This window comes from Euphorbia lathyris, chromosome 2 (genome assembly GCF_963576675.1).
Source record: "Euphorbia lathyris chromosome 2, ddEupLath1.1, whole genome shotgun sequence".
Classification (NCBI taxonomy): domain Eukaryota; kingdom Viridiplantae; phylum Streptophyta; class Magnoliopsida; order Malpighiales; family Euphorbiaceae; genus Euphorbia; species Euphorbia lathyris.
The window spans coordinates 134,239,858-134,266,876 of record NC_088911.1 but is presented as its reverse complement, the minus strand read 5'-3'; the positions used below and the strand labels follow the sequence as shown (position 1 = coordinate 134,266,876).

General features: G+C 34.7%; 4 protein-coding genes across 8 annotated transcripts; 2 read left to right on the top strand and 2 right to left on the bottom strand.

Moving 5' to 3' along the window:
* The first annotated feature begins 997 nt into the window (after positions 1-997).
* Positions 998-4,386, top strand: LOC136216934 (U3 small nucleolar RNA-associated protein 20-like). 2 transcript variants are annotated; one of them, XM_066003481.1, is made up of 5 exons: positions 998-1,154; positions 1,334-1,399; positions 1,494-2,531; positions 3,163-3,517; positions 3,828-4,386. In XM_066003481.1, exons 1-3 carry the CDS (start codon positions 1,041-1,043, stop codon positions 2,442-2,444), a joined length of 1,131 nt encoding a protein of 376 aa, XP_065859553.1. In that variant the 5' UTR covers positions 998-1,040; the 3' UTR covers positions 2,445-2,531; positions 3,163-3,517; positions 3,828-4,386. The 2 variants fall into 2 exon arrangements, with proteins under 2 accessions (XP_065859553.1, XP_065859552.1); XM_066003480.1 differs by having other exon boundaries at positions 1,494-2,972.
* Positions 4,387-7,879: 3,493 nt separating this feature from the next.
* On the bottom strand, positions 7,880-10,992 carry LOC136220005 (uncharacterized). The gene is made up of 8 exons (XM_066007657.1): positions 10,609-10,992; positions 10,393-10,523; positions 10,223-10,300; positions 10,101-10,145; positions 9,966-10,010; positions 9,829-9,880; positions 8,850-8,946; positions 7,880-8,292 (listed from the first exon to the last, which is right to left on the bottom strand). The coding sequence occupies exons 1-8, from the start codon at positions 10,904-10,906 to the stop codon at positions 8,127-8,129; spliced, it is 912 nt and encodes a 303-aa protein (XP_065863729.1). The 5' UTR covers positions 10,907-10,992; the 3' UTR covers positions 7,880-8,126.
* Positions 10,993-11,698: 706 nt separating this feature from the next.
* Positions 11,699-17,250, top strand: LOC136220004 (mediator of RNA polymerase II transcription subunit 20a-like). Of its 4 annotated transcripts, XM_066007653.1 has the most exons (6): positions 11,700-11,850; positions 11,935-12,077; positions 12,160-12,338; positions 12,453-12,542; positions 14,116-14,362; positions 17,107-17,250. In XM_066007653.1, exons 1-5 carry the CDS (start codon positions 11,837-11,839, stop codon positions 14,347-14,349), a joined length of 660 nt encoding a protein of 219 aa, XP_065863725.1. In that variant the 5' UTR covers positions 11,700-11,836; the 3' UTR covers positions 14,350-14,362; positions 17,107-17,250. The 4 variants fall into 4 exon arrangements, with proteins under 4 accessions (XP_065863727.1, XP_065863726.1, XP_065863725.1 ...); XM_066007655.1 differs by lacking the exon at positions 17,107-17,250 and having other exon boundaries at positions 11,699-11,850; positions 11,961-12,070; positions 14,116-14,476; XM_066007654.1 differs by lacking the exon at positions 17,107-17,250 and having other exon boundaries at positions 11,699-11,850; positions 11,961-12,077; positions 14,116-14,476.
* LOC136220003 (probable protein phosphatase 2C 41) lies at positions 15,065-19,755 on the bottom strand. The gene is made up of 6 exons (XM_066007651.1): positions 19,597-19,755; positions 18,460-18,710; positions 17,245-17,532; positions 16,497-16,617; positions 16,175-16,398; positions 15,065-15,413 (listed from the first exon to the last, which is right to left on the bottom strand). The coding sequence occupies exons 2-6, from the start codon at positions 18,685-18,687 to the stop codon at positions 15,204-15,206; spliced, it is 1,071 nt and encodes a 356-aa protein (XP_065863723.1). The 5' UTR covers positions 18,688-18,710; positions 19,597-19,755; the 3' UTR covers positions 15,065-15,203.
* Between the last annotated feature and the right edge of the window lie 7,264 nt (positions 19,756-27,019).

Genomic DNA, 27,019 nt, shown 5'->3' with positions numbered 1-27,019 from the left:
GTACTTTCCCATCATCACCTTGTAAAACGGAGCACTTCTCTCCGCAAACGACTTCTCGGTGCACTTCTCACCGAATCAATGATGTACTTTCCCATCATCACCGGAGCACTTCTCTCCGCAAACAACTTCTCAGAGCATTTCTCGCCGAATCGATTTGTTGATGCACTTCTCATCAACCTTCAACTATTGGAGCACTTCTCTCCAAATTAAACAAATTTTTTTTCGTCAACATGATTTGCCTCATTGACACTTTCTTTTCTCTTGTACCTGCAATTTTGTTGCACGTGCGTAAACTTCTTACACTTGAAACATTTAGGCTTCCCCTTGTGTCATTGAACCATGACTCTGATACCACTGTTGGAAATTTTTCTTGATTGCGACAATTTAGCGGAAGCGATAAATCTCAAACATAAGAATTTTATTGAATTTATGAGGTTTACAAGAGGGTGTTCTCTAGAAACTTTCTAGAGTTACAATGAGATAAAACAAAAATAGTAGCACTCAGGTGTTTCCCAAAACTACCCAAAATAATTATCTTTACTATTTTTATCTCTCTCCAAAATAATTAGACTATCCTCTAAAATAAACTCTCAAAACTCACAAAGGCACAATTGTGCCTCCTCTCACAATCTCAACTCTCCTTACATTTTCTTTTTTTCTCAATTCTATTCTTTGTATTTAAGTATCCTTGGCTTTTATAAAGCCAAGGATGACCTTGGCTCATTAATTGTGTCAGCACTAGTTGCTGGCACAATTAACTATTCAGTTGATCACCAAATTCGGTGGTCAACTTTCATCAAATTATTATTTTTTTTTTATAATTATAATTACAAAATCAATCCCTTGCAAATTTCAAATATAGTTCCTTACTAATTAGGAATTTATACTAATTCCATTTTTATTTAATTGTTTTAAATTAATAATTAATTTCCCAACACAATACTATAATGGTAAAAACTGTAGGTGGATGATGTTTGTAGAGAAAGTAGTGAGTTTCTAGTACTGACAAAGTATTGTAATTGATTGCATGAAAATCAGCAATGGATCGAGATATGGTTTTGAAACTTCCAGAGTTTGAAAATCTCAAACCGTTAAAAGCATTGTGCTCTGAGGATGCTGAGCAAGATTTTTTCAACAATATCATCCATTTGCAGGTCAAAGTTTTGTGCTTATTCTTCATCTTTCCGCAATTGTATGCAAATGTCTAATACATACAAAATGTTCAGTACCATCACAGGATACTATCAACTGTTAAATTATTGTCATTGTTTAATGGTGAGAGCAAATTATTGAGAGAAGCATATTGAGACCCTTCTATGTTTTGGTATTGCAGAAGCATAGGCGGGCAAAGGCTCTTTCTCGTTTCAGCAATGTTGTCAGTAATAGTATCGTGCCTGAGGTAAGTATCATTTAGCTCTTTAATTTTCCATAATCAGTTTTGGAAGTTCTACTTGATCTTCTATGGAACTGAAACTTTGCTTTACTAATTCCAGGGAATTCTGAATAAAGTATTTGTGCCACTCTATTTCAATATGTTGTTCGATTTGCACAGTGGAAAGGCTGGTCATGTTAAAATTGCGTGCATCGAAGCACTTGCTTCAATTGCTGCTCGGGTGGAACGGAACTTGTATTATTCATTGTTGAAGTTGCTTTCTGGAGATATACTGGATTCACAACTTCCAAGTATCATTCATCGTATTGAAAACCATTTAAAGAATCGCATGGAAAGCATCCGTGACGAAGCCAGGCTTGCTTTAGCTGCCTGTTTGAAGGAGCTTGGTCTGGAATACTTGCAGTTTGTAGTTGGGGTTTTGCGAGCCACCTTGAAGCAGGGATATGAGCTCCATGTATTGGGATATAGTCAAAATTTCATTTTGTCAAAATTTCTTTCATTTCCCATCTGTGGGAAGTTAGATTATTGTTTGGAGGATCTCCTTTCTGTGGTAGAGATTGATATTCTTGGAGATGTTGCTGAGGAGAAAGAAGTGGAAAAGATTGCTTCTAAAATGAAGGAAACTAGGAAGCTGGAGTCCTTTGAAACATTGAAAATAATTGCACAAAGTGTAACGTTCAAAAGTCACAGCTTGAAACTTCTTTCGCCAGTTAACACTTATATGCAGAAGCATCTAACACCAAAATTGAAGAACAAATTGGAGAGCATGTTGAATAACATAGCAAGTGGTATTGAATGTAATCCATCTGTTGATCAGACTGATCTACTTATTTTTATATATGGCTTTGTCGAAGATTTCATCAATGAAGAAAATGGTCAGAGTGAGAATTCTTGTATGGAATCAGTGCCCAACCGTAAACATTCTTCGAGTGGCAACAAAATTTCTTCTGGGAAAGTTATTAGAACTAAATCAGGGTGCTCACATCTTATTGCTGTGTTTCCTCTTGGGTTACTCCACAGCCGAATGAAGAGTGAAATTGGACAAAGATGACACTTCATTGTTATCAATGTTGGATCCTTTTGTAAAACTGCTTGGTGGCTGCTTGAGTTCTAGATATGAAGATGCCTTACTCCATTGGTAAGGTTACCTCTGCCATCCCTTGGATCACAAACTGATAAGTTAAAGATCACTTTATTGAGCACTGCCCAAACTGCTGTTAATGCCAATAATCCGCTGATGCAATCATGTCTAAAAATGTTAACTGTTCTCCTAAGGAGTACTAAAATCACCGTTTCTTCAGAGCAATTGCATATGCTAATTCAGTTTCCAGTGTTTGTTGACCTTGAGAGAAATCCATGTTTGGTTGCTCTCTCACTTCTAAAAGCAATAGTTAATCGCAAGCTGGTTGTTCTTGAGATATATGACATCACGACTTTTTATATCAGAACTAATGGTTACAAGCCAAGTTGAGCCAATTCGTAAGAAATGCAGTAAGATTTTATTGCAGTTCTTGCTGAACTATGATCTTTCTGCAACATATGTACAACAGCAGTTAGATTTTCTGCTCTAGAATTTAAGGTATGTACAACATCAATGACAAAGTATCTGCTGACCCTATAATGAATATTGTGGCTCCACCACAACTACTAAAGGCTGGCTCTATCAAATTATCACACTTGTATCAAGTTTCATGTTCTTGTTCACACATCTTCTGTGTGCTGTCTCTCTCTATCACTCTGTTCTCATACACTGATTTTTATGCTTGCAGTTATGAGCATTCAACGGGAAGAGAAGCTGTTCTCGAAATGCATCATGCAATCATAATCAAATCTAGCCAAAGTTCTCTGGACAAACATGCACATGTACTATTTATCTGCTTTGTGCATTGTTTGGTTAATGATAGTGATAGCCAAAGTTCTCTGGACAAACATGCACATGTACTATTTATCCGCTTGGTGCATTTTTTGGTTAATGATAGTGATAGCAAAGTTCGTCATTGAACGGGTACAGTTATAAAACTTCTGATATAACGTGTCAGTTCGCATTTAAAGAAGTCCATGCTTGACTTGTGCTTATCTTGGTACATTGATGAGAAGCGTCAAGTGCAAAGTACTGGTGCGCAGGTAAAAGTTCCAAAACAAGCAACATGTCATATTTTGTAAATGCATGAAATACGAGCAGCTAGAATTTCTGAGGCATGTGACCAGTTCTGTGCTTTTGTGTTTACTGATTTATGATATAGTCCAGGTTTTCTGTGACTTGAAGTTATAAAATGATGTGATAATAATTAAATTTTTGTTATTATCTCCTTGTGTTCTGTTTTCTTAACGAAATTTTTGTGCATAGGCCATGGGGTTGCTGGTTGAGGTCATGAATAAAAATTTTAAAAACCATGTCAGGACTATATTGCCAATAAGCAAAACCATTTTGCAGGTGGCTGCCATGGTTGCGAAACATATCGAGTCGCTTGGTGGCTTTTTATTTTGCTTCTGTAACCAAGGCTGAAGGACAAGATACAAAGAAAACATTCCAGCCTCTTCTTATGAGGCCAGAAAGAAAGGCTCTTTATGATTGCTGTTTCCTTCTGCTGCCAGCTGAGAACACAAGTCATCAATGATACAGCAGAAAACTTTATTGCACAGAATCTTGTTTTCTGAATTTGTACTATGCGTTCTTTGATGGGAAAGGAAGGAGGAATATGCGAATCCTTCTGTTTTCTGGTCTACTCGTGAACAGGGCCTATTTCTTAGAGCTTTTCAGTTGCTTGATTCAAGAAAGGGAAAGGACATATTTTTAAATGTCATCTCTGGTGTACATGAAGTTTGCTCTTCTCCCTTTTGTTCATCTATTTCTCTATGTGCTGATAATTTGTACTGCTTTTGATTTGTTTGTATTTCCTTTTGAGCTAAATTTATTGTTAGTTTAATTGTTTTGTTTTTAAAAGTGTAACCAAAGACATTTTCTGAAAATGTTTCAACATGGAAGTTGAAGCCTAATTTTGTTTATGAACTTATGCGGCTGATTTTACTGCTGCATTTATTGGACGCTCATGTAAATGGGTTTTGTTTTTTCTTCTCTTGCATCTATTCTCATTCAAAGTTTATGTGCTAATTTTGAATGGTTGAAATGTGTTTCGGATGATTTGAAGCAGCAGGTAGCGCAAGAGATTTGGGAAAGTATACGGAATTCATTAGGCATCCAAAATTTTGTAAAGATTTACAGTGAGATTAGGAAGAATGTGAAGGTGAGGAGGATAAGAGATGGCTGTTGTGAACCCGACACAAAATGCCAAGAGGAAGCTACGTATTGCAGAAAACCATAAAGTCCACAAGAAAAGGAAGATAATTGTTTGGCTTTTGGAAACTAATATATATAGGCCCAACTGAAGCGATGAGTCCAACTGCAGTATAGATGTGACCTCTTTCTCTGTAATCTGCATCTCTTTCATTATAGTAAAATATTGGTAGTGCCCCCACGTAGTCATTCATATTGAGTGGCAAACTGGGTAAACAATTCTTATGTGATTGTTGTTGTTTTTCGTTTATCGTAATTGTATTTTATTCCTAACAATAATGACAATGAAAATGGGAAGATCGATGCATTAGATATATCCTCGATTCGGTTATTCAGTTCGCCTAGACAGCCGAGAACAGTGTCTGGCAGTGGCTTCAATTTCTCGCCTGGACAGCTTCTCTTTGTGCGAGATATGTTGTTGCTGGTTTTTAGGCTTCTGCTTTGTATTCCACTGTGAAGTATGCTCTGTAAAAGAAACTGATCTATTTTTGGTAATTTAAAGGTCATAAGATGTAACTTGTACATTATTTTATTAAATCTTATATCTCGCAAATCTTATATCTCGCATATTTGCATCCTTAAAATTGGCTGCACCCTTAATTTTTAAAATAATATATCATACTCTTATAATTGACTTTAACAACCTATCATATACCCAAAGTTGGCTCATTCAGACTTCCTACATTAAGCCTGATTTTTGTTGGCACTAGGGATGCAAGTGAGGCGGGAATTCCCTGTCCCTGTCGATGACCTGCCTCCACGGGAACGGATCCCTGCTCTTTTACCCATTCTAGACCAATAAGCTTTTGTAATATGATTGTCATTATGATTATTTCTAGCTGATTGAACAACCTTATTCCTAAAATTACTAACTCTACCCAATGCAACTTCATCCCTGGTAGACAAAGTTTTGATGATGTGGTGATTGTATAGAAGGTTGTTCATTCAATGCGTGTGAAAAAGGGTAATAAATGGTTTGTAGCCTTGAATATCAACATGGAGAAAGCACATGATAGGATGGAACTCCTATCGGGTACCATTTATTTAGCCGGTTTTCTGGAGTACCGGTGTCAACTAATTGATAAATGTGTGCAATCGAGCTCTATGCAGGTAGCAATCAATAGAGAAACAACAGAATCATTCCGTCCATCTTGAGGTATCCACCAACCATATTTCCTTATTTATTTGTCAAGTGTATGGCTCGGTTGGACCATATGTTGAAAAGGGAAATCGAACTAAAAAAGGTTAAATCTATTAAACTCGTCTGTAAAAACTAAAAAAGGTTAAATCTATTAAACTCGGTTGGATCAATAGAGAAACAACAGAATCATATCGTAGACTATCTTTTTCCATGATTTATTGCTGGAACTAGATAGCCTTTTTCAACAATATCTCAAACATAGGACAAATCAACTTATAATTGATTTTGGGTAAAATGGTCACTTTACCTATTTTCACATTATGGCCACTGAACTTCATTTCTTCCCGGTATGGCCACTGAACTTTACATTCAATGGTCATACCGGGAAGAAATGAAGTTCAGTGGCCATAATGTGAAAATAGGTAAAGTTCAGTAGCCATGGGTGTAATTTACCCAATTGATTTTTGTAACCGGAATAAGGTATTCACTGCCATTTTTTATAAAATCTCTGAAACACACTTAATTTGAGGAAACAATATCATTTTGCTGAAAATAACTCAATTTCTGGATTGCTGGACATGAATGTATTTGACCTATTTTATTTGTATAATATAAAATATTCTAAAACGAAAAACCTAATTCCTTTCTTCTGGCAATAGGCAAATGGATCTTAAAGTTAGATCCAATAAAAATCTGATCTTTCTTCGTATGTACCGAATTGATTGATCATATAACGCAACAAAACAAGTAATGGAAAATAAGAATGTTAAGATGAGATAGTTTGTGAGCCGCACCCGGAGGTTCGACTTCCAAAAATTGACGGGCAGGACTACCTAAAGTAGGGTAGAACCCGCTCGCCTTAGATGTGTGTTCGATGTTCTAGGTGTTGGCAGGACCCGCCGTCTCTATACGATCATTGACGAGTCGCCTTCACCCCTGACAGGGCGAGTTGATTTTTCAGTTCTAATAACCAGCTCTATTTATTTGCCCACTCCAAGCCTTGGATCTCTATCTGTTCCGATGTGGGATTAGGCTTTGTTTAATATCACGAAGTATAGGTGAATATTTATTTACCCTTCTTGAAGTAAAATAAATTGGGATTATTATTTAGTGTTTGTTTACCCGGTTGGGTTCATATAAAACTATAAATTAGGCATACATAGGAAAGCAAATTGCTGCAATTTTCCTAAACTGCCCCCACCAAGTAGTACATATCTTAATTTATGGGTATTAATGTGTTAGGCTCGACTCGATGAAAACTCGGCTTGAAAGGAGTCAGCTCGAGCTCAAGATTGACTCATAACATTAACGAGTTCAGTCCGAGTGTTCCTAAACTCGACTAAAAAAATTCACGAACAGATTCGATTATTTTTTAATTATTGTATATATTTAATTACTTTTTAATTCAAAATAAATTTGTTATAAAGTATATGTTAAATTTGTTTTTTTAGTTTAAATTTAGTGCTTTCTTCGATAGAAGACTGGAATTAACTCAAAACATTAAAACAAATACATGTAAGTACATATTTGAACTCAAAATCATTTATGAATTGCTCTCAAGCTGAGCTTGTGTTTAGTTCTCTCAAGCTTGAGCGGACACAAATTTTCAAATTTGAACTCAAAATCATTTCTGAATTGCTCTCAACCCAAGCCTATGTTTAGTTCTCTCGAGCTTGAGCCGACACAAATTTTCAAACTTGAATTCACCCATTTTCCAGCCGAGTCTACCCAAGTTCGGTCTCGGTTCGACTCATTAACACTCCATCTTATCATATTAATTTACCATAGAAAACTATACTTAACATTTACATCACAAAAGAATACAGATATATTTACATATACTTACCTTACCTTATTAATCCTTGAACCAAACAGAGGATAAGATTAACTTTTGGAATGTTTAGTTCAACAATATGATATAGATATGAGATGATAACCACAAACAAATCAATGATGACTAATTTCTTGTATGCAGATCAATAAAATGGTTATTTGTTCATCTTGTTTTTTTAGTTCATTCCAAAATCATAATCAAAAACAAAATCCAAGAGGTTACAATGATCATGGTTGATTTACAATTACATGGTTAGTTTTAGAGAATGTAAAAATATATCAACACCTTTACAATTCACTCTAAAATCCCAATTAAAAAGCCTTCAATGGGTGTTCAGTAATTGAAGTTAGATCCTGTTAACAGTCTTGAACATTTCAGTAGCAGTTTCTTTGGCTCCAGCCCTGGTAAAGAGCATATGCACATAGCCACCTCCATGGATGTATGCTCAGGATTTTCAGCGAAATCAGCCACCGTATCGAGTCTTAAGGGACTCCGGTGGCTCTTCTTCCATTATACCAGCACCTGTTGTTGCTAGGTATTCCCGGATGGTTGTTTTACGATCTCCAAGGAAGGTGTGATCCAAGAAGTTTTCATAAGCTGTGTTGCCGAGATTCTTCGCTGCCAATACACTGAAAAGCCATTTTAATACCTTCAATATATGCACTTGGAAGGTTGCACAGGTACCAGGTTTAAAGAAAATTATTAACCTCTTTAAGAACAGTAATTAAACAAATTAGCTGCAACATACTCAATTGGCAAGCTTAGCTAGAAATCATATACTCGGTTATGGGTGAATCTTCAATACCGATAAACGCAAGCACAGAAGTGCCTTTCCCAACTAAATTGAGATAATTAGTCTTAAGAGAAGGAGACAAGATCAACAAATAGTTTGGATGGGAAACCGCTACTCATCTAAGGTCTTTGTGTCGCGATAACCTTTTCTAGCTATAAGCATATCTGTTCTCCTTTCATTTGTAACCATAAAAGTAGTTCAAGAGATCACACTTATGTAAAACACTACCGAAAGACTTGTGACCGGTTTAAACTCACTTTGATATCGTCCTATAAGCATTGATAAAATAGTTTTCAGAGGTATATATGTAACTGATTGAGAGGAAGCACTTCAAAACTTTGCACAGAATATGTCATTTCTTGTATGCATAAAATCAATGTGAAGCAGTCTTACCAATGGCGAAGGTAGGTACGACATGGTAAGATATCATCTCTCCATATCTGATGGATGTTATATCTTCCATAATGCTGAAAATAAATATCTTTGCTTCCTGAACAAAATTGGAAAGAAAATACAATAGCCTTGTGTTACTGGTAATGAACTGCATGAAGCAACAATTATAAAATGAAAAAAGTTTGGATGTTAGCTCAAGGCATGCCTAGAATACAAGCTCAATTTTTATTTTTATTTATGAAAATAGCAATTTATTAAGAACAAAAAGAACCAATCCAACGAAAACAACAAATCAAAGAATACACAGTGGAATTATATCCACGGATCCAAGCTAAAACTACTAGCCCAACTCTGAGACCCCCTAATTTTCACTTGCAAAATAATATTTATCTGTAATATGAGCCAAGACATTTTTTACAATTCAAAGGATCAATACAGGGTGGCAACAAACCTAACCCTTCTAACAGTAGGTAAAATGGTACAAGCTCAAATTCATATTCATGTGTCCATAATTCTACCAGAAAATTTTAAAAATGCATTCTTGATTGTTAGAGTCTTTCCAAGTAAGGGGAAAACTCCAAAAATTTGACTCCATGATAATGCAGACTGCAGAATATCACCAGGAATTTGCCAGATTTCTTAAAATAGATAATGAGCAACATTTCATATTATTTCTCTCTGTGCAAACTACAGAAATCTGAAATCTCTATACCATCTCACAAGAAAAAGGGTTGTTTACATGAAATTCATAAATATAATAGTATTTATTGTTTAATCAATATTTGTAATTTAATTAGTATAATATCAAAATATGAATCTTTTTTCTGTAAATGTCAATTCTTTGAATGCTTTAGTTGGTGAACTTACAGCAGAAATTCCGTTAACTGCCAAATTGACATAATTCAAATTTTTTATTGACAAAGCTTTAAATAATTTTTAAAATATGAATTTCTATGTAAATTCCCCCAAGAAAAATTACCTTTGCATCTAATTTGGAAAAATTCCTCATCACTATAACGGGCACAGAGCACCTGCATCCATAAAACCAGCAGTTTGTTATTAGTAAAAAATTTTATGAGCTCTTGCATTCCACAGAATTCAAGGATATCTACATACAGATAGACTATCAGATGGCTTGCCATCAAGTGTTTCTGGAACAGCCTGCCAAGGAGAGATACAATTAAGAGATAAGGAAGCTGCTTGAATGATCCATAAAAACAGTAATCATTTCTGAAATAACCAGCAACTCACAGCTAGAAATCGGAACTCAAGCTCCCTGTCCATGAAAGCAGGAATCTGACTTGAACAACACATTTATCTCAGTTCATCAAAGTGATCAACGAAATCATGTAAATTACACTCATTAAACATACCCCTGATTTATCAATCTCAAAAACTGTAACCACAAGAGTTTCACCTTCATAGGGCTCCACGCTCAAGCTCGAAATCTCCTGCAGAAATTCAGATAAGATGATTAACTCACATGTATATGAAGGCTTCCATCAGAAGTTGAACAGATTTATAAATTGATTTGTTTGCAGACCTTAGTTTCAGGCCTGGCGATGCCACGGTCGAAGAAAATTGGCGCCACATGAGCAAATACGCGCCGGAATCCATTCAACCTCGCAACTCTAAAGTTTTTCAGATCAGGAAATGTGCTTCTTGCACTTTTCTCTGTTTCATTAAGCATCACATAAACAATCAGTATCCACATACAAATATGAGAAGTACATTGCAAAATGATGATAATTGTACGTGCCGGAGAGGAGAGAGCCGAAGCCGCATATGGAGATGAGACCGGAGGGAGAGAGAAGGCTATGAAAATCGGACTCATCACGAAGTTCGGTTACTTCTGGTTGAGAGGTCGCCGAGGACATGACTGAAAAAGGTAGACGGGGAGTTCTCCGGTGGCTGGATTTGGAAGAGAGGTTAGTTGATGAAAATTGCGAGCTGGAGAGCGGCGAGAAAGTGATCGGAGGTTGAATTGGATACGCGTGAAAAGAGAGCGATGAATGAGAGTGAAGGAGAGGCGGAGCGACAGTCAGAAAAGTGGTCATATGGTGATGTCGCCGGTGGACCAAAACAATGGCGCCTACGGATGATAATGGCGGAAGTGAGAGGAAATCTCGAGTGGTTTAATTGATATTTTCTGGAAGAGTAGGGGTAATATAGTAAATACAATAGAAATTCCCCATTAAGGCTTTGAAGGGAAAGTATGAAAGGGTCAGTGAAACCCTTTAGCCTTTGTTTGGGAGTTTGGAGGTTAATGGAGGTGAGAGTTAAAGGAGGTAATGGAAAGGGAAGGGAAGTGATGAAATGGAAAAATAAAAGTTAACCTTGTTTGGGAGTTTATAGGATGTAAATAACCTTGTTTGGGAGTTTAAATATGGAGGGAAAGGAAGGTTAAATTTACACTGTAGAGACAACAAATTTTAAAAAAGTTTACGTTACTCCCATTAATCTCGAATTTGGAGGTTAGAGTTTGAAGGTTAGAGGAAGTAACGATTTAACCCCATTAACCTCCATTTACTCTCAAAAAATAACTCCCCAAACAAAGTTAACTTAATACTTAACCTTCCATTACTCTCATTTACTCCCATTAACCTCCTCCCAAACAAGGGCTTAGATTAAAAAATATGAGGGTAAGAGTTTTAAAGGTTTCAAAATCAATAAGTTTTTAATAGATTTTCAATCCATCAAATCGGTGGGTTTGAAAGAATTTTGATGAACCGTTCGCTTTCTCCTAAATAAGGGTAAGGGTAATACCCTCTATCCCCTTCCCTACTATTTCCTACCCTCCCTTTAATTGCGCTTTAAAACCTCTCATCGAATCAAAGCCTAAACGACATCGTTCCTCATCCAATCAAAGCCTAAACGACATCGTTGCTCCATTGCTTCATCAAACTTCAAGGTTCAGTTTTCTGTCTTTGCTGAGGAGACAGAATCTCACCGAAGGCGTTTCTGTTTTCTACTCTTCCCCGGAGACGATGCCACTGAAATGGTAAAGCTCCAATTTCTGCTCCCTATTTTCGCTGTAGTCAATGGATTTCGTATGAATTTCTATAATCGAAATATGTACTTGTAGGGTTTTACATTGGCAACCGAATGCAGGAACAACTGTGAACACCCAAATCCTAAATGAAGTATCGCAGTGCGTCGAGAGCATCAGTGGAGTTAAAGAAGGGAGATGGAAAGCTACTCTAACCTCTTATAAGCCCATGGTTCGAGGTTAATCTTGTTTCTTTTCTTCAATTTTACCTCCATTAAAGGACTTTCAATTTTTTGAAATTCGATTTTATACGATTACCAGAACAGAACCTTTCAGCGGAATTCCCGCGGGATTTCCTGGGGATTTCTCTACCAGAGCAGCCAAACAAGTATTATTTCATGATCCGAGGTCAAAGGCTCGTAGTCGAGGCGGATTCGTCAATTCAAGCCATAATGGAGAAACTTCAGTCTTATAAATCGAGGGTTGCACTTCTCTTTGAGGTTATTCTCTTCAAATTATCATTCTGATGCAAAGTTTTGATATTTTCTATTGGCATAATTGCAGAATTTTCTCGATTTGTAGTTTCTTCTTGTTGGTTTGTGATTTTTGTGTAGGGATTTCAATATCAACTTGGGGATTTTCAGTTGAGAGTGGGGAAAGTGGTTCCAAATCATTCCGAGAACTTGAGAGGAATTGTCATGGAGGTAATGTTCTTCTATTCCAAGACAAATCAAATCACCATAAAATTGGGATTTTTCTGTGCCTATTTGATGTTGAGTTCATTTGGCATGGTGCCTTTGCTTTCTCTGGATAGTCTGAACGTTTGTTGAGTAGGTGACTGGGTGTTTATTTACCACTAATACATAGTTAGGGATTTAAGTACATGTTTTAGTGAATGCTAATTCAGACCCAATTAAAGCAATTTGGCTTTGGAGATCGAAATAGAGCTTGGTTTCACAGAATGTTTGATCTAATGTGGTTGTATATAGGATTCACTCCACACTGAGTGTGTTCTATTGTTTGCTGCAACACAATGTATTAGCAAGATAGCTGCTTCTGCTTGTATTACAGCTTTAAGTATGGTTTGATTTTATGATACTTTGTCATCATCAAAATAATGACATAGGACCAGGGACACTCTCTCTTAAGGGTCAGCAAAACCGTACTCCAAAAAACCTGAACTGAACCGAATTCTAGTTCGGTTTGGTTGGTTTTCAGTTTGTTAAATAATTTGGTTTTCGCTGCGGTTAGGTTTTTTCTGAGAAAATCCAAACCATAGTTGTTAAAGGTGTGCCTTAAGCAAGGCTCAAGGTAGTGAGCCTTGATTCCCCTAGGCGAATCGCAGTTTAAAAGGCTCTCGCCTTGTGCGCCTCACCTGGGCTTCGAGGACTCATCAAGGTACACTTCAGTAGCCTTTAGTGTTTTGATTATGGTTTTTTTTTCACAGTTGCTTAATCTCAACCATTGATCTAATCTAATCTAAGTAAACTTAATTTTAACCCTTGATCTAATCTAAGTAAAAGTATAAAGAAAAGGAGGAGTAGGAAATTGGAGATGAAAATGAGAGTGGAGACTTTGGAGAGGACGATATTAATTTTGAGGAAGATCTTGATGATGATTATTTGGTTTTTTGGTTCTCTTTTTTTTAGGTACTTAGGATAAGTATATGCCTCTATGGACTTAACTTGGTGTTTTTGACATTTTATATTTAAGTGGTTTTGTCTTGTTTGTGTGGTTATAAGTGTGTGTTTTGGTTCATCGTGACTTATGCTTTAACTAGTAATAGAGTGAGTCTTAGTGATAATACGTAGTGTTCACCTCATTTTCATCAAGCGCTTGCTTGCGCCTAGGCTCCAGGACCCCTTAGTGCGCCTTGTGCCTTCAACAACTATGATCCAAACCAAACTAGCTATATAACTCTCTTAATACACTTTATAAGTTTATATGATTAAAATATAATTAGTTTCATATGATTAATCAATTACTGTCAAAGAAAATATTGTTATTAAGCAAAAGTACTATATAACAATTTTTTATTATTTAGTATTATTCTGGTTGCAAAATGATATTATTAATATAATCCGATTTGGTTCGGTTTGAACTAAACCAATTTGGTTACCGAACTGAAACGTAATCCATCCTCATCCCTACTCTCTCTTTCTCTCTGTGATGTTCTTGTAGCATTATTCTTGGTGTCATTCTCTATTATTTGTTGGAAGTTGTCAAATCAAAACTCAAAACTCTGATCTGTTCTAATGCGAGTTGTGTCTTCTGAAGGTGGAGTATCTCCCAATTTCTTCGATAGAGAAAGCCAGGCAAATCATGGAAGAATTTGTTGATATATGGCAAGAGACAGTCTCAAAAAGATCGTTGCCTGGCCATTTTATGCATATAGAACCCAGTTTTTCCGAGTACGGTCTCTTGGATCACTATACTGCTCAACATACAGCTCTGCAGTATGCTACTGTTGTGGCTCAACTGATTGTCACACAGCAAGCAACAAGAAATTAGAAGTCGATTTCAGGTGTTGTTAAATCCTAATCTCATTGCCAACATTTGAACTCTATAGGGATATCCAAATTTGTTATTGTGTTTTAATCGTGTTATGTGATCTATATATTCTAGGGATGTTAAAATAGGTTGACGAGTCGTAAACATGTCGGGTGAACCTGCTTTAGTTACCCGTTCATTATCAACCCTGATACACGGTCCGGTCGACCTAACTTGTAACAACACTTGTAGTTAACTAAATGGGACAAAATCAATCCATTTCTATTGATAAATTAGAATTTGATTAGAATTTAAATTTGTAGGGAAAGAAGAGTATGTATATATACACATTAGGGTAAAATGTATTATAAACCCATAAAGATATATTACTTAAATTGGTTGGATCGACATGACATGTCAACTGGTTAAAAATTATATGGATCATAACGAGTTGACGAGTCAATCCACGATATGACTCTTTTGTTCTGTGGGTTAAACATGTTAACCTGTTTTCGCTCTGAATCCATTAAGTTTTACCCCGGATTCGTTTAATTTGTGGATTACAACTTACACGAATCATGTTGACCTGTTTTGACAGCCCAATCACATGATTATATAATATAAATGAAACAAAATGCATAATCCTATTAAACGAGTTGTGTCAAGCATGTTATCTCTGTAAATTGTATTGTCGTATTAGAAACTGTCGGCCTACAACTTTATATGATCTAAAATACAAAAGAGAATAGAAAAAAGTAGATAGAAGTAAGTCTATTGCAGTATACAATATAAGAAAGATACATTGTTAAGACTTGATAGACCGGTAGTCGGTACACTTGAACCTTATTCCTACATGACCCGATCAGTTCGATTAGCTACTTAGCCGGTTTCTCAACCTGTTGAGATGGTGAATTTGAATCATGAAAGAAAAGACATATTGCAGAGATATCATCCATTGCAATGCCTCTTTTGTTGTCTTTCCATGCCTGAGTTGCACATTGCACTAATCTTTTTGCTGATTTCTTCCTTTTTGGTGTGGAAGAAACTATCTCTATTGCTTCTTTATTGGAAATAACATCCCATAGCTGATAAAAACAATAAAAATATCACCTCAAATTAGTTTGTGTTCCTTCTTTTTCATAAGGTATAAGAACTCTCTTTATGGTAGGGGTGTCAGATTGGGGCTGTCGTGTCATAATCTGTTGTGGATCTATACACTCCATATTAGAGGTGGAAAAAGTACACATGAACCGATTACACGACACGCAATGTTAGTGTTTGAGTTTAGGTAATGCGTCATTTGGGTTGACAAGAAAATAAAAGCAAATTTTTGGGTTGGATTAGTGTTGACTGTTAACCCGAAAACGACACGAATATTTAAAATTTATTAGTCCCTACTTTTTTACCTAACACATTGTTTAATCCTCGTATGTTAATAATACATTGTTTAGTCCTTAACTTTTGTTCAACTCAACAGTTTGGTCCCTCAAATATTTGAATTATTAAACAGTTCAATGGACTAAACTATTGAATAAAATAAAAATCATGACTCCCAATATGATATTAGCGGACTTTGGATGGTTAATGTTAACATATTAATAAAAAAATGACATAAATATTTAAAAATAGTGTCATATATAATATACGTGCATAGTAACCCGAAAACATGATACGAATCCGATTAGGTTAACACGATTATGATACGAAAGTTTTTTAGTTGGGTTAGAGTTAACTCATTTTGACACTAACCCAAAATTGACACGACTTGAACCTGATAATTGTCACCTCTATTCCATATGATTATCTATTATATAAATGCAACAAAAATATCGTGTTTAGTGCGTACCCCATCTGTCGCCAAAATGACAAACTGATCTCTGGTTGTTATAGTTCTATGAGTAACATCAGGGATAGAAATGAGTCCAAAATCTTTAACACAGTAATCACCAAAAGCTCTTGATAAAGCTAAACCAGGTCTTTTCCCATTTGGCATCCATACTCTATATACACCTGGCTCATCATTTAAGCAGAATACTCTTCCTTTTGACTGCGTTATTCTTTCTGCTTCCTCTGCAATAAACCACCATTCAAACATAGCAAATTAAGACTTACATTTACATGTTAATGTTTTTAAATTGATTTTTTTGGGGGGAAATGCGAGTACTAACGAGGTAAATTGGGTTTGAAATCAACGGTAAGTTGAATTGGTATTAAACGTCCATCGTCATCAGAAGCGGTTGCTAATACTGCTCGAGAATCGCCTACGTTTGCTATAACAAGATGATCACCCTGATGAACGAACATAGAAAGCATAATTAGGCTATTTGATATGTTTTTACCTTGCTAACATTCATACTCAAGATCAATGGATGAAAAATTGCATATTTTTCATTTAGGAAGCATCAGAACAAATAATTCTGACGTAAATTCGTGACAGATTCTGAATAGAGAGGAAATTAGATGTCTAGTGACCAAATCTTTTATCTGTAATTATAATTTTTCTTTATTTCTCTTCGGAATCGGGAGGTTGACAGACCCTCCTAACTCCCCTCTCCCTCTGCCGATATATATTTGTGCAGTGGTGGAGGGATAGGTGCACAGAGATGGTGACAAATTCAGGATTCACTAACGGGAGTGTTTGTGGTGGTCTTTCGTGCTAAATTGATATTTTTTTGGTGTTTTTACATAAAAAAAAGTTAAAGCCATGTATATAGCTTCCATAGAAATTTTGGCGACCAGTGGATGCTCAAACTCCCCCCACCCCATGAATCTGTGCAGGGCATGGAGGATCCATTAACACACCTCTAACCATCGAATTCTATTCCGGAAAGAGGGTTTAGAATGCTAAAATGGCACACTCGGGTTTGGGATTCAGGCTTTGCCGCTATATATGTTTGCACGGGGGAGTGTACGTACCTGTTTGATCATTGTCAAAGCAGTGGTACCACTAGAAAAGGAACCGAGTTGAGGATTAAGCTTGAGATCAAGATCAACGGCAGCATAAGTTTTCAAGTAAGAGTGCTTCCAAATATCAAAGTGATCATCTAATTCAATTTGAGGAGATTTCATAGCAAGAGTTTCTTGCCAATTGCATAGCAAAGAAGAAGCAACACTTTCTCTAACTCTTTTGGCAACTACATGTCCCCATGCTCCATGCCCATCAAATATTCCACAAAATATCATGTCCTCTTGACATCCAAATTCCTATAACACATAAAGAAGTATATTAGTAGGTTCTCGTCAACCCCGTCTTAAACATTTTTTGAAGCCCTCTGATAAATATGAAAATTGAGCTCTTAATATTAAAAAAAAATATACACAAGTTTAATACTTTCATATAACAATTTCTCTATTTATGAGGTTTCGAACTATCTATGTGTTTGTTGTAATTTTGGATCCCCTACCGGTTTGGAAGGCGGATAAGAGGGATGTGAATTTTTTTATATCAGTCCCATATCTCAACAATTGTGAAATATTGATCCACCTGTCTGATAGACGAACTAATAGAAAATTCTCACAAAACGAGCTAAAATCACCATAAACACAGATAGTTTGAAATTCATCCTTAATAAAAAGAAATTGTTTGAACTTTCTTTATACTTGTCTAAGCACATTAATGAACACTTTTTTAGGTTGAACACATTCCAAATTTCATGTACTTTGTCTGAAAAAGTCAATTATGTCATATGCTTTGAAAACATTTTATTTATTCCATCTGCAAGAGAATATTTTAAACAAGTTGAAGTACGTACATGTTAAGTTCAAGAAGCCAATAGATCTCTATAAGGAAATTCAAAAGGTCGTATATCACTTTTAGATAATAAGTCACTTTAAGCAAAATCAAAGGGTAAATGAAACGTTTTCAAAGTATAGAAGCACAATTGACTTTTCCGGACAAGTACATGGTACTAGAGATGTATTAAACCTTTTTTCTTTACTAAACCACATATATCCTTATTGAGATAATCATGTCCGGATCTTAGTCTAGTGGAAATCGAACATGAGATTTTTTTAATAAACTCAGCCTGTATTATCAACTGAATTACAATCAGTAGATAATTAATGAATTTTTTTTAAGAGGATGAGTTCAAACTCACAACCTCTCACGAACATTTTGATATAAAGAATTACCTCCCAAACGAGCAGACGATCCTGATTAATTCCTTTCTGACCTCTTTGAGAGCAAACAGAGGCAAAATTATGGGAATTGTTGGAGTTAACAATGCCTGAACTACTGAGCATCAACTCTTTCTTTCTTGCATCATTAGCCATAGCTTCTGCTGCTTCTTTTCCTCCATCTTTCTTCTTCTTCTTCCCTTTCTTACTTATTCCATCAAAAAAAGATGGAAATAGCACCATTTCTCTATTTTAATTTCCACCTCCTAATCACAATTAATCAACCACTTTCATATGTTAATTATAAGACATCGTGAAACTGTTATTAAGTGTTGATCTGGTTCTCCTTTTTATAGATCATTCAATATCTATCAGCTATCAGCAACAACAAATAAACACTAAACATATCTAAATTATAAACATATATGATGACCACATCGTATTCTAAATTATGATCGTTTCGAGGTTTATTAGGTACTTTAGAGTAACCAATACAAGCTTCCTGCAAGTGATGAAGCAGGATGGAATCCCAACCGGATGTACTAGGAGGCTGGGTCAACGGACTCTCCGTGACCCTTTGGTTTCACCTCCGTCAAGCTCCTAAAGTTGTGTGTATTAAAAATCAAAATCAAACCGAACTAAATTAAATATGCAGTGGCGGAGCTAGGATACCAAATATGAGAGTGCAATTGCAACATCCCCAACTAGATTTCTAATCTCGGATGCAATTGTAGCATCCCTAGACCTTTCTAGAACGTGTTTTTAGGCGGATGATTACCAGAAACCAGGGGCGGAGACGGGTGCCAGGAATGCCCTAGCCTCCGGAACCAGCTGTGGTTTCGACCTCCTGTTTCCGACAGATTGGGGGTTTAGGGTGCAAATGGCCTCCTAAAATTATCTGCTGAATAGAATTTGGTTCAGAAAAATTGTAAAATGTATATAGGCCAATATAAAATTGGACTCAGCCAAACAGTCCTCTATTAGCCACTGCCGGAAACCACCCTCTCATAGTGGATTCTGATGGCCGGAGGTGGTGCAACTGGCCCTCGGTGTATCATATAAAAAATTCACTTAGAAAAAAAAAATCCGCCGGAAAATTAATAAATTCTTTGACAGGAAAATTAAGAATAGAAGTGTACAAATTAAATTTACCTTCTTCTCACAGAAAATTCAGAACGATCACTTTCGTCAGATATATCACCTCTGGATAGCCGGGAAATGACGTCACGCCGGAAAAGAAATTTTGATGTCGATACTCAAAGGCTTCTTCAGGTTGCTTATACTCCATTTTCTGTCATCTTCGAGTTTTCATATGCTTTCAAGTATATAAGTAGTGTATTGGCTTTACAGCAAGTTGAATTCTGCAATGACTACAATGCCCTTGCATATATAGCTTCTACAAAGCTTTAATAATGGGTAGTTGAGTCATTTCCCAAAATAATTGTGAGGTTAAGAACTGCAATTTGTCAACTAATCAAATGTCAATTTGGTTTTCTTTTTTTAATAGCGTTTTAGTTTGTCCGATCTTTGGGTTCGTCAGATACCTTTTAGGTGAATTCTCTCCCAATTAAAGTTTTATGCGTACGTTAGGATTCGAACTCAAAATCTAACTCGAGCGATTTGAAGTCCTTAACCACTCAAACCAACCTTAATTGGTCTCTATATGGGCTTTTTTTATTGTTTTACTTCAAACTGTAAATATAAAGTGTTTCGCTATTTAGCTATTTTTTCTGTTTTATTTCAAATAGTGGATATAAAGTGTTACGTTAGAATTGAAAATCAATTAACATTTACTAACAACAACAAACAGTCAATATAATATTAAAATTCAGCTTGGTATTGTTGTGTCTAGCAGAACCTGTTGTGGAAAAAAGTTGATAAAAAAAAGTAAAAAAATATATACAGTAAAACCTTCATAAATTAATACCCGGTAAATTAATAATCTCTTTAAAATAATAATTTCTTCTGGTCCCGATTTGGGTCAGTTCAGTAAATTTACTCGATAAATTAATATCTCTATAAATTAATAAAATTTCATGACATCACTTATTTGAGCTGACACATGCCTTTACCAAACCGTCCCAGCATTATTAATTTATAAAGGTTTTACTGTATTAGGTTATATTGAAAGTTGTCTATTTTTTTTTCAAAACAAAATTATTATCAACTTTTCTCATAAGTTGTGACAGCTACTTTTAAAAGCTACAAACCGCAACTTTTCGCCAATTGTTAAGAAAAACAGTTTTACATTCTCGAAAAACTGCTTTTAGAGTCTAGAAAAGTAATGTCAAACACGCTCTAAATAGTAAACAATGAAACAAAACTAAACATCCTGATTTATATTAAGAAAAAAAAATGATCCTAGATTTTATATAATGTTATTATGTTTATTTAAAAAATCTAGTGAATACAAGTTGTCCAACTAATTAAATAATGGTAAAATTGGAGTTGGAATGATAAATTAAAATATGTAATTGTAATACTAATCATAAGAACATGATAAAGAATAAATGATTAAATATAAAATGGCGGTCCATGAAAAGCATATAATATAGTTAATGAAATAAATAAATGATGGAGAAGATTAGTTTGTAACGATTAAATTAAGATGATTCTAGTGGTTAAGAAAAGCGTTGGAATTAAAATGCATATCTTGGAGAAAGTTGTTAATTAGGATTTCATTAAATTAATCAATTAGCAAACAAATGTTTTGCCTAGTCGCAACAAAAAAAAATTGCTACATATATATAAAAAAAGGTATGGATAGAGATGGGACATATATAAAATAAGGTATGGATAAGATATGTCCATGGGTCGGCCGGGCCGACCGAGCTTTCAACCTAGTCTAGTCCACTATTAATTTAGGCAGGCTCGGACCGGGCTGGATTCGGATTTAAAAATCAAATCTCAAACTCAACCCATATAAACCTACTTAAAAATACATACCTAATTTTTAATTACAAAAATTAAATATTTATATTAAATAATTAATATATAAATATATAAATTAATAATTAATATTAATATTAATATTAATATGCGGGTTGGACTGGACTGGACTGGGCTGGGCTATTTTTATCAATCACAAACCTGCCTAAAACATAGATGGGTTTTAGCGGACTTGGTCCGAGTTAGGCCTATAATCAATTTCCATTGTCGAAACCCAATCCATGGGACATGGTTTTGGGCAGGCCGGACGGATATCCGGAACCGTGGACAGGTCTATTTATATAAGAAAGGTAAAAGTTTGATTTGTTTAAATTTATAAAAAAAAATATAATTAAATAAGTTTCAATCTATATTATAGATCATGATAGAGTAATGGTAGATAGTTGAATTGCTTTTCATACAACGGCACGAGACGTGCTTCACTCATAATTGATTTCAGAATCTTTCTCGAGGATAATGAGACAAATTTATCAAATAGTACACAAAACTCTTCTACCTTTCTATGAAGTAAAACGTAATAACACTCCTATATATAGAGATGATATACTTATATATGGAGAAAAACCTCAAATATGGGTCGAAAACAATATACTTCAAATAAAGGAGAAACGACCAAACTTACCATAATAGATAGATCGATTAAAAGTTTTATTCAATAAAGTAAAAGCAAAACAAAGTAAAGACAGGCTTATCTTCCAGTGTTTAGCCGGAAGAAATACCAAATCCAAATGAAGGAGCGGAGAGAGAGATGGATCTAGCGGGTTTGATGACCATTGGTTGATGGAAAATGTTGAATTTTTTTTGGAAATTGTGTGGAGTTTTTTATTTTTTATATAAAAACACAAAAAAAAATATTAATTTAGCATTTATAAATCACAAGGGTCCATAACAAACACTCATATCAGTAAGTTTTGGATTTGTCATGATTATTAAAATCGGACCTGTCAAAGAATCGGAAGAACTAGAAAATTAAGGGTTTAAGGTTCAATCATGGTTGAACCGGGATTCAAATAATCCTAAAAAAATAATAATTTTAGTTTTTATTTAACCTTCAAACATAATAAAAATGTAAAACTAAAATGTCCATAAAATCAATAAAAAGTAGACTAATAATATAACAATATTTTTTTTTTGAAACAATATAACAATATTTTTAGTACCAAAATATTAAATAAAATGTCAACATAATAATAATTTGTTAATATAAAAATATAATATCTAAAAATACTAAATTAGTAAAATACTTAATTAATTATTTTTAATTAAATTTTGATTTTCCTTAAATAAAATTACAGTTCAAATATTAAACCTAATCTTGAACTTAAACCGTGATCGGGTTTCCAGATGACTGGTAGGGTCACTGGTTTTTGAGCGGTTTTATAAGGTGTAATAAAATAGCCACTTTCGGATTGTAATACCTATCAGGTCCGATTGAACCAATCGGGTCGGTCCGGGTTTGATAACCTTGATATATATTATATCTTTGATATATATTATATGTTGCTCAAGTTGAATCATTTCATTAGGGTATATAATCATATACATATATTATGGTATATATGCAATCAAAGATAGTTATTTATTGATTAAAATATTAAAAAAGAAAGAAAAAGATTAAGTAATGATCCTATGATGATATAAAACTCATGGCTATAAGTTAAAGAGTCAAGTTTGAGGAACATGGATGGTAGGTCAATGGAAGGAGATGATTTTGACCAATTATGCTGAATTGATATTAAAGTAATAATCTAGAACCATAAACACAAGATTATTGTGACCACATGTGTGTTTAATGGACCATAGCCATATTATTGGAAAGTAGAGAAAGATATATACACATTGCTAATGTGAGATTACTAAATTGCCCTTGGAGTTTGTTCCTTATTGAGATGAGACTTGGCGACGGAGGGAGGCGGTCCGTTGATCCTTTAGTTCGTCGGTGGAATATGAAGAGCTAATTTGGTATTGTTGTGGCTAATAGAACCTGTTGTGAAGAAAAACGTTATAGGAAAAAGTTGAGAAAGTAGAGAAAGATATATACATGTTGCTAATGTGAGATTACTAAATTGCCCTTAAAGTTTGTTTCTATTGACATTAGACTCCGCGATTGGGGGGGTACATTAGGTCGGTCAGCCCTTTAGTTCATTGGTGGCATATGAAGAGCCAGTTTAGTATTGTTGTTGTTATGGGTCCCGCCCATATTTAAAGTCCATTTATTATTAATTTTGGCTTCTTTGAGAAGCTATATTAATGTGTATTTATTGGAATGAGTTGTATTCATTTAATATAAGTGAAGGAAGAAGAAAAGACACACAGAAAAGAGATTTTCGGATTTGGCCTTTCTCTCTTTAGGTCAGTTCACGTTTTTTGTCGATTCCCGGAGATTGAACCGTCGGATCGTCACGATTTTTGGACAGGAGCTTCTAGACATATTGTTCCTTGTTCTCACCGTTGGGAGTATCGTTCGGAGGTCGGGAAGGTCTGTTCGGAGTTGGGGCAGATTGTAGATTGATTTCTTCTCTTTCTTGGTATTTGTCTACTTCTTGAAATCTCTTATTGTTTCATGATTATTGGTGGGTTATAAACCTTTTGTAAGACTTTGTTGGGTTTGTTTTGCCCTCAATTTTATCATAATAAGAGAAGTAGGGTGGACTCCTCAAACGTCCCGTGGTTTTTACTCTTCACACCGAAGAGGTTTTCCACGTATAAATCTTGTGTTGTTGATTGTGGTTTTGGATTTCCATTCTTGTGGTTATAGTTGCTATTTTGATTTGGACTTGGGTTGTGCTTTGGTTGATTGTTTGTTAGATTGATCCTTGTGATGTTGTTATTGGTATTCCGCGTATTTGATTGTTGTTATTGGTAACCCGTCTTTTGGGTCCTTCAGTTGTGGCCAACCGAACTTGCTGTAGAGAAAAGTGTGGTGAGAAAAAGTTGACAAGTGTTGGATAAAAATACAATAAAAGTTCTAAAAATCAAAAAAAATATATAATAATAGGTTATTTTGAAAGCTATGACTATTTTTGTCCGAAAAAAATTTATATCGGCTTTCTTGATATTTTGTAATAACTACTTTCTCTAAAAACTACAAATCGTAGCTTTTTCTGAAAGCAGTTTTTCCAACTTTCCCAACTTTTAAGAAAAACAGTTTTGCAAACGCTGCTTTTAATTAGAAAAACTGTTTTTAAAATCTGGAAAAGCAATGTCAAACGTTAGTTACATTCAAAGAATAAGAATTATAGGAAAAAAAGATTAATCATATTGGCACATGTGTATAGGTAAAGATGAAAATCCTGATTTCGTATTCTTCTTATTTTATTAAAGTTCTACTAATAATTAGTTGCGATTTAGTCCTATGATTATTGGAAGAAAATAGATTTAATACTCTCAAAATATCGTAATTTTAAACTAAAATCTTCATTAATAGAAAATATATAATTTCAAGTTTTATTGGGGGTCAGGTTGGAGGTTGAAAAGTGATCAGAATATAAATTTGTACGAGAAAAAAAAACATATCTTCAAACGGGGCTAAAATTAATCTGTCTAGTAAACGTTAAGATTAAAGTTGCATTGTTTTTTACTTGAAGATTAAATCTGATCTCCTCCCATAACCATAAAACTCAATTTGTATTTGATCTCTAATAATAATAATAATAATAATAATAATAATAATAATAAGAGAAAAGTACAAAAATAAACCTTATGATTTGACTGATTTGCAAAGACAATCTTCATGGTTTAAAAGTTTGCAAACAGGGGTTTGTGCTTTTTGCAATTTACAAACCCAGTCATTTCTTCAAAAATTGTTGTCGTGATTATTTACCGCCAAAATGAGTGATTTGAAAAGAATTAAAAAAACTGACTTTGCAAATTAACTAAATCACAAATATTGTTTGGCTAAAAAATTAACCCACACATCCTTTAAATGTAAAATTCACAAAGTACGACCCCTTATTTCTAAACTTTTGAACCATAGAAACTATCTTCGTAAATTGGCCAACCCATAAGAATTACTTTTATAATAATAAGGGATAAGGTACCAAAATAGGCCTATGGTTTTAAGAAAAGTATCGATTTAGGCTCCGCGTACACCAATATATGTCTAACATTTAAAAAAGGTACCAATTTAGACCTCGATAACGGATTGGACGCGTCATTGATATTAATCCGTTAAGTTATGATTTCTCCCTTCACGTACAATTGACGGAACTTAAGAGAGTAATATCAATGACGTGTCTCGTTCCGTTATCGAGACCTAAATTGGTACCCTTTTTAAAACGTTAAGCCTATATTGGTGTTATTTTGTACGTGGAGCCTAAATTGATACTTCCCCAAAAACTATAGACCTATTTTGGTACCTTATCCCTAATAATAAAGGTTAAGGTGCAAAAATACCCCTAACGTTTTGGGTCAGGAGCAATTTTACCCCTAACGTCTAAAATTGTAAAATTTTACCCCTAACGATGGAAGCCAAGATCAATTTTACCCCTAACATTGATAAATAGGGTTAATTTGAGAAATAATTCATCAAACTGTCTTCTCGGTCATGAATCTTGTCATCTACACTTCGCACGTATGTCATTTTATCAGTAACAAATCACAAACATTTTTGTACGAATTAGACAAAAAAAAAATTCAAAAAATTCACCGAATTTATAAATATTAATCTCCAATTCTATTATTAAATTATAAAAAACATGAAATCTTTGTTTAGAACGAATTGTTATGCAATTGGTGTAGTATAAGGAACAAAAATATATGTGTTTTATAATAGTGTCTGAAATTGACCCGATTTATTAACGTTAGGGGTAAAACTGCTCTTGACTTCCAACGTTAGGGGTAAAATTGCACTATTTTAGACGTTAGGGATAAAATTGCTTCTGGCCCAAAACGTTAGGGGTATTTTTACACCTTAACCCTAATAATAATAATAAATAGATCCTTATGGGGTGTACAACTTGAGATAATACCTAATAATGGATTAGTTAGGCAAATTATACGTGTGGCTTCAATTGTGTCGGACAAGAAATGCCATCTGTGAATGGTTTTTGCAATGTTATCAGAACCGGACCGGACATCAAACCGGATTGATGGCTGGGTCATGGGTCACTTTGTCGGACCGGATAGCTCGGATTGGTCGAACCGGATGACGTAATAAATAAATAAATAATATTTATATATATTAAATATATGTAATTAATTTAAAAATATTGTTATACATTGTATATATCCAAAATAAATTATAAACAACTTTTGGTTTGTTATTTTTTGTTAATTTGAGTCTTAAATATATGATGAATAAATTAAATTCAGAATAAATTGAAATATATCAATGTATTCTATGCAATTGATTAACCTTCGGGTTAGGGGCGCACCCGTACGACGTGGGCGACGCGAATGCCGTGCCAAAAATAAATTTAATTCTAGCCTGCCCATTGTGTTAATTTTAGGTTTTTTTTCCCAGCCCTCAATTTATAATTTCATTGTCTTACTTTTAATTTCATTTGTTTAGTTTTTTTTCCAGCCCTGCCCATTAAAATTTATGTTCAAATTTCAAGACCGCCCATTCAATTCCCACCCCGCCCATTAAAATTTCTGTTCAAATTTCAAGACCGCCCATTCAATT

Coding starts and splice junctions, on each gene's coding strand:
- LOC136216934 (XM_066003481.1), top strand. CDS start 1,041: ATGGATCGAGATATGGTTTTGAAACTTCCAGAGTTTGAAAATCTCAAA. Junction 1,155..1,333: donor ACAATATCATCCATTTGCAG/GTCAAAGTTTTG, acceptor TTGGTATTGCAG/AAGCATAGGCGGGCAAAGGC. Junction 1,400..1,493: donor GTAATAGTATCGTGCCTGAG/GTAAGTATCATT, acceptor TACTAATTCCAG/GGAATTCTGAATAAAGTATT.
- LOC136220005 (XM_066007657.1), bottom strand. CDS start 10,906: ATGACCACTTTTCTGACTGTCGCTCCGCCTCTCCTTCACTCTCATTCA. Junction 10,146..10,222: donor TTGAGATTGATAAATCAGGG/GTATGTTTAATG, acceptor TGTTCAAGTCAG/ATTCCTGCTTTCATGGACAG. Junction 8,293..8,849: donor CGTACCTACCTTCGCCATTG/GTAAGACTGCTT, acceptor ATGGCTTTTCAG/TGTATTGGCAGCGAAGAATC.
- LOC136220004 (XM_066007653.1), top strand. Junction 12,078..12,159: donor TTATAAGCCCATGGTTCGAG/GTTAATCTTGTT, acceptor TACGATTACCAG/AACAGAACCTTTCAGCGGAA. Junction 12,339..12,452: donor GGGTTGCACTTCTCTTTGAG/GTTATTCTCTTC, acceptor ATTTTTGTGTAG/GGATTTCAATATCAACTTGG.
- LOC136220003 (XM_066007651.1), bottom strand. CDS start 18,687: ATGGTGCTATTTCCATCTTTTTTTGATGGAATAAGTAAGAAAGGGAAG. Junction 16,399..16,496: donor TTTCAAACCCAATTTACCTC/GTTAGTACTCGC, acceptor GGTTTATTGCAG/AGGAAGCAGAAAGAATAACG. Junction 15,414..16,174: donor TCATTTTGGCGACAGATGGG/GTACGCACTAAA, acceptor TGTTTTTATCAG/CTATGGGATGTTATTTCCAA.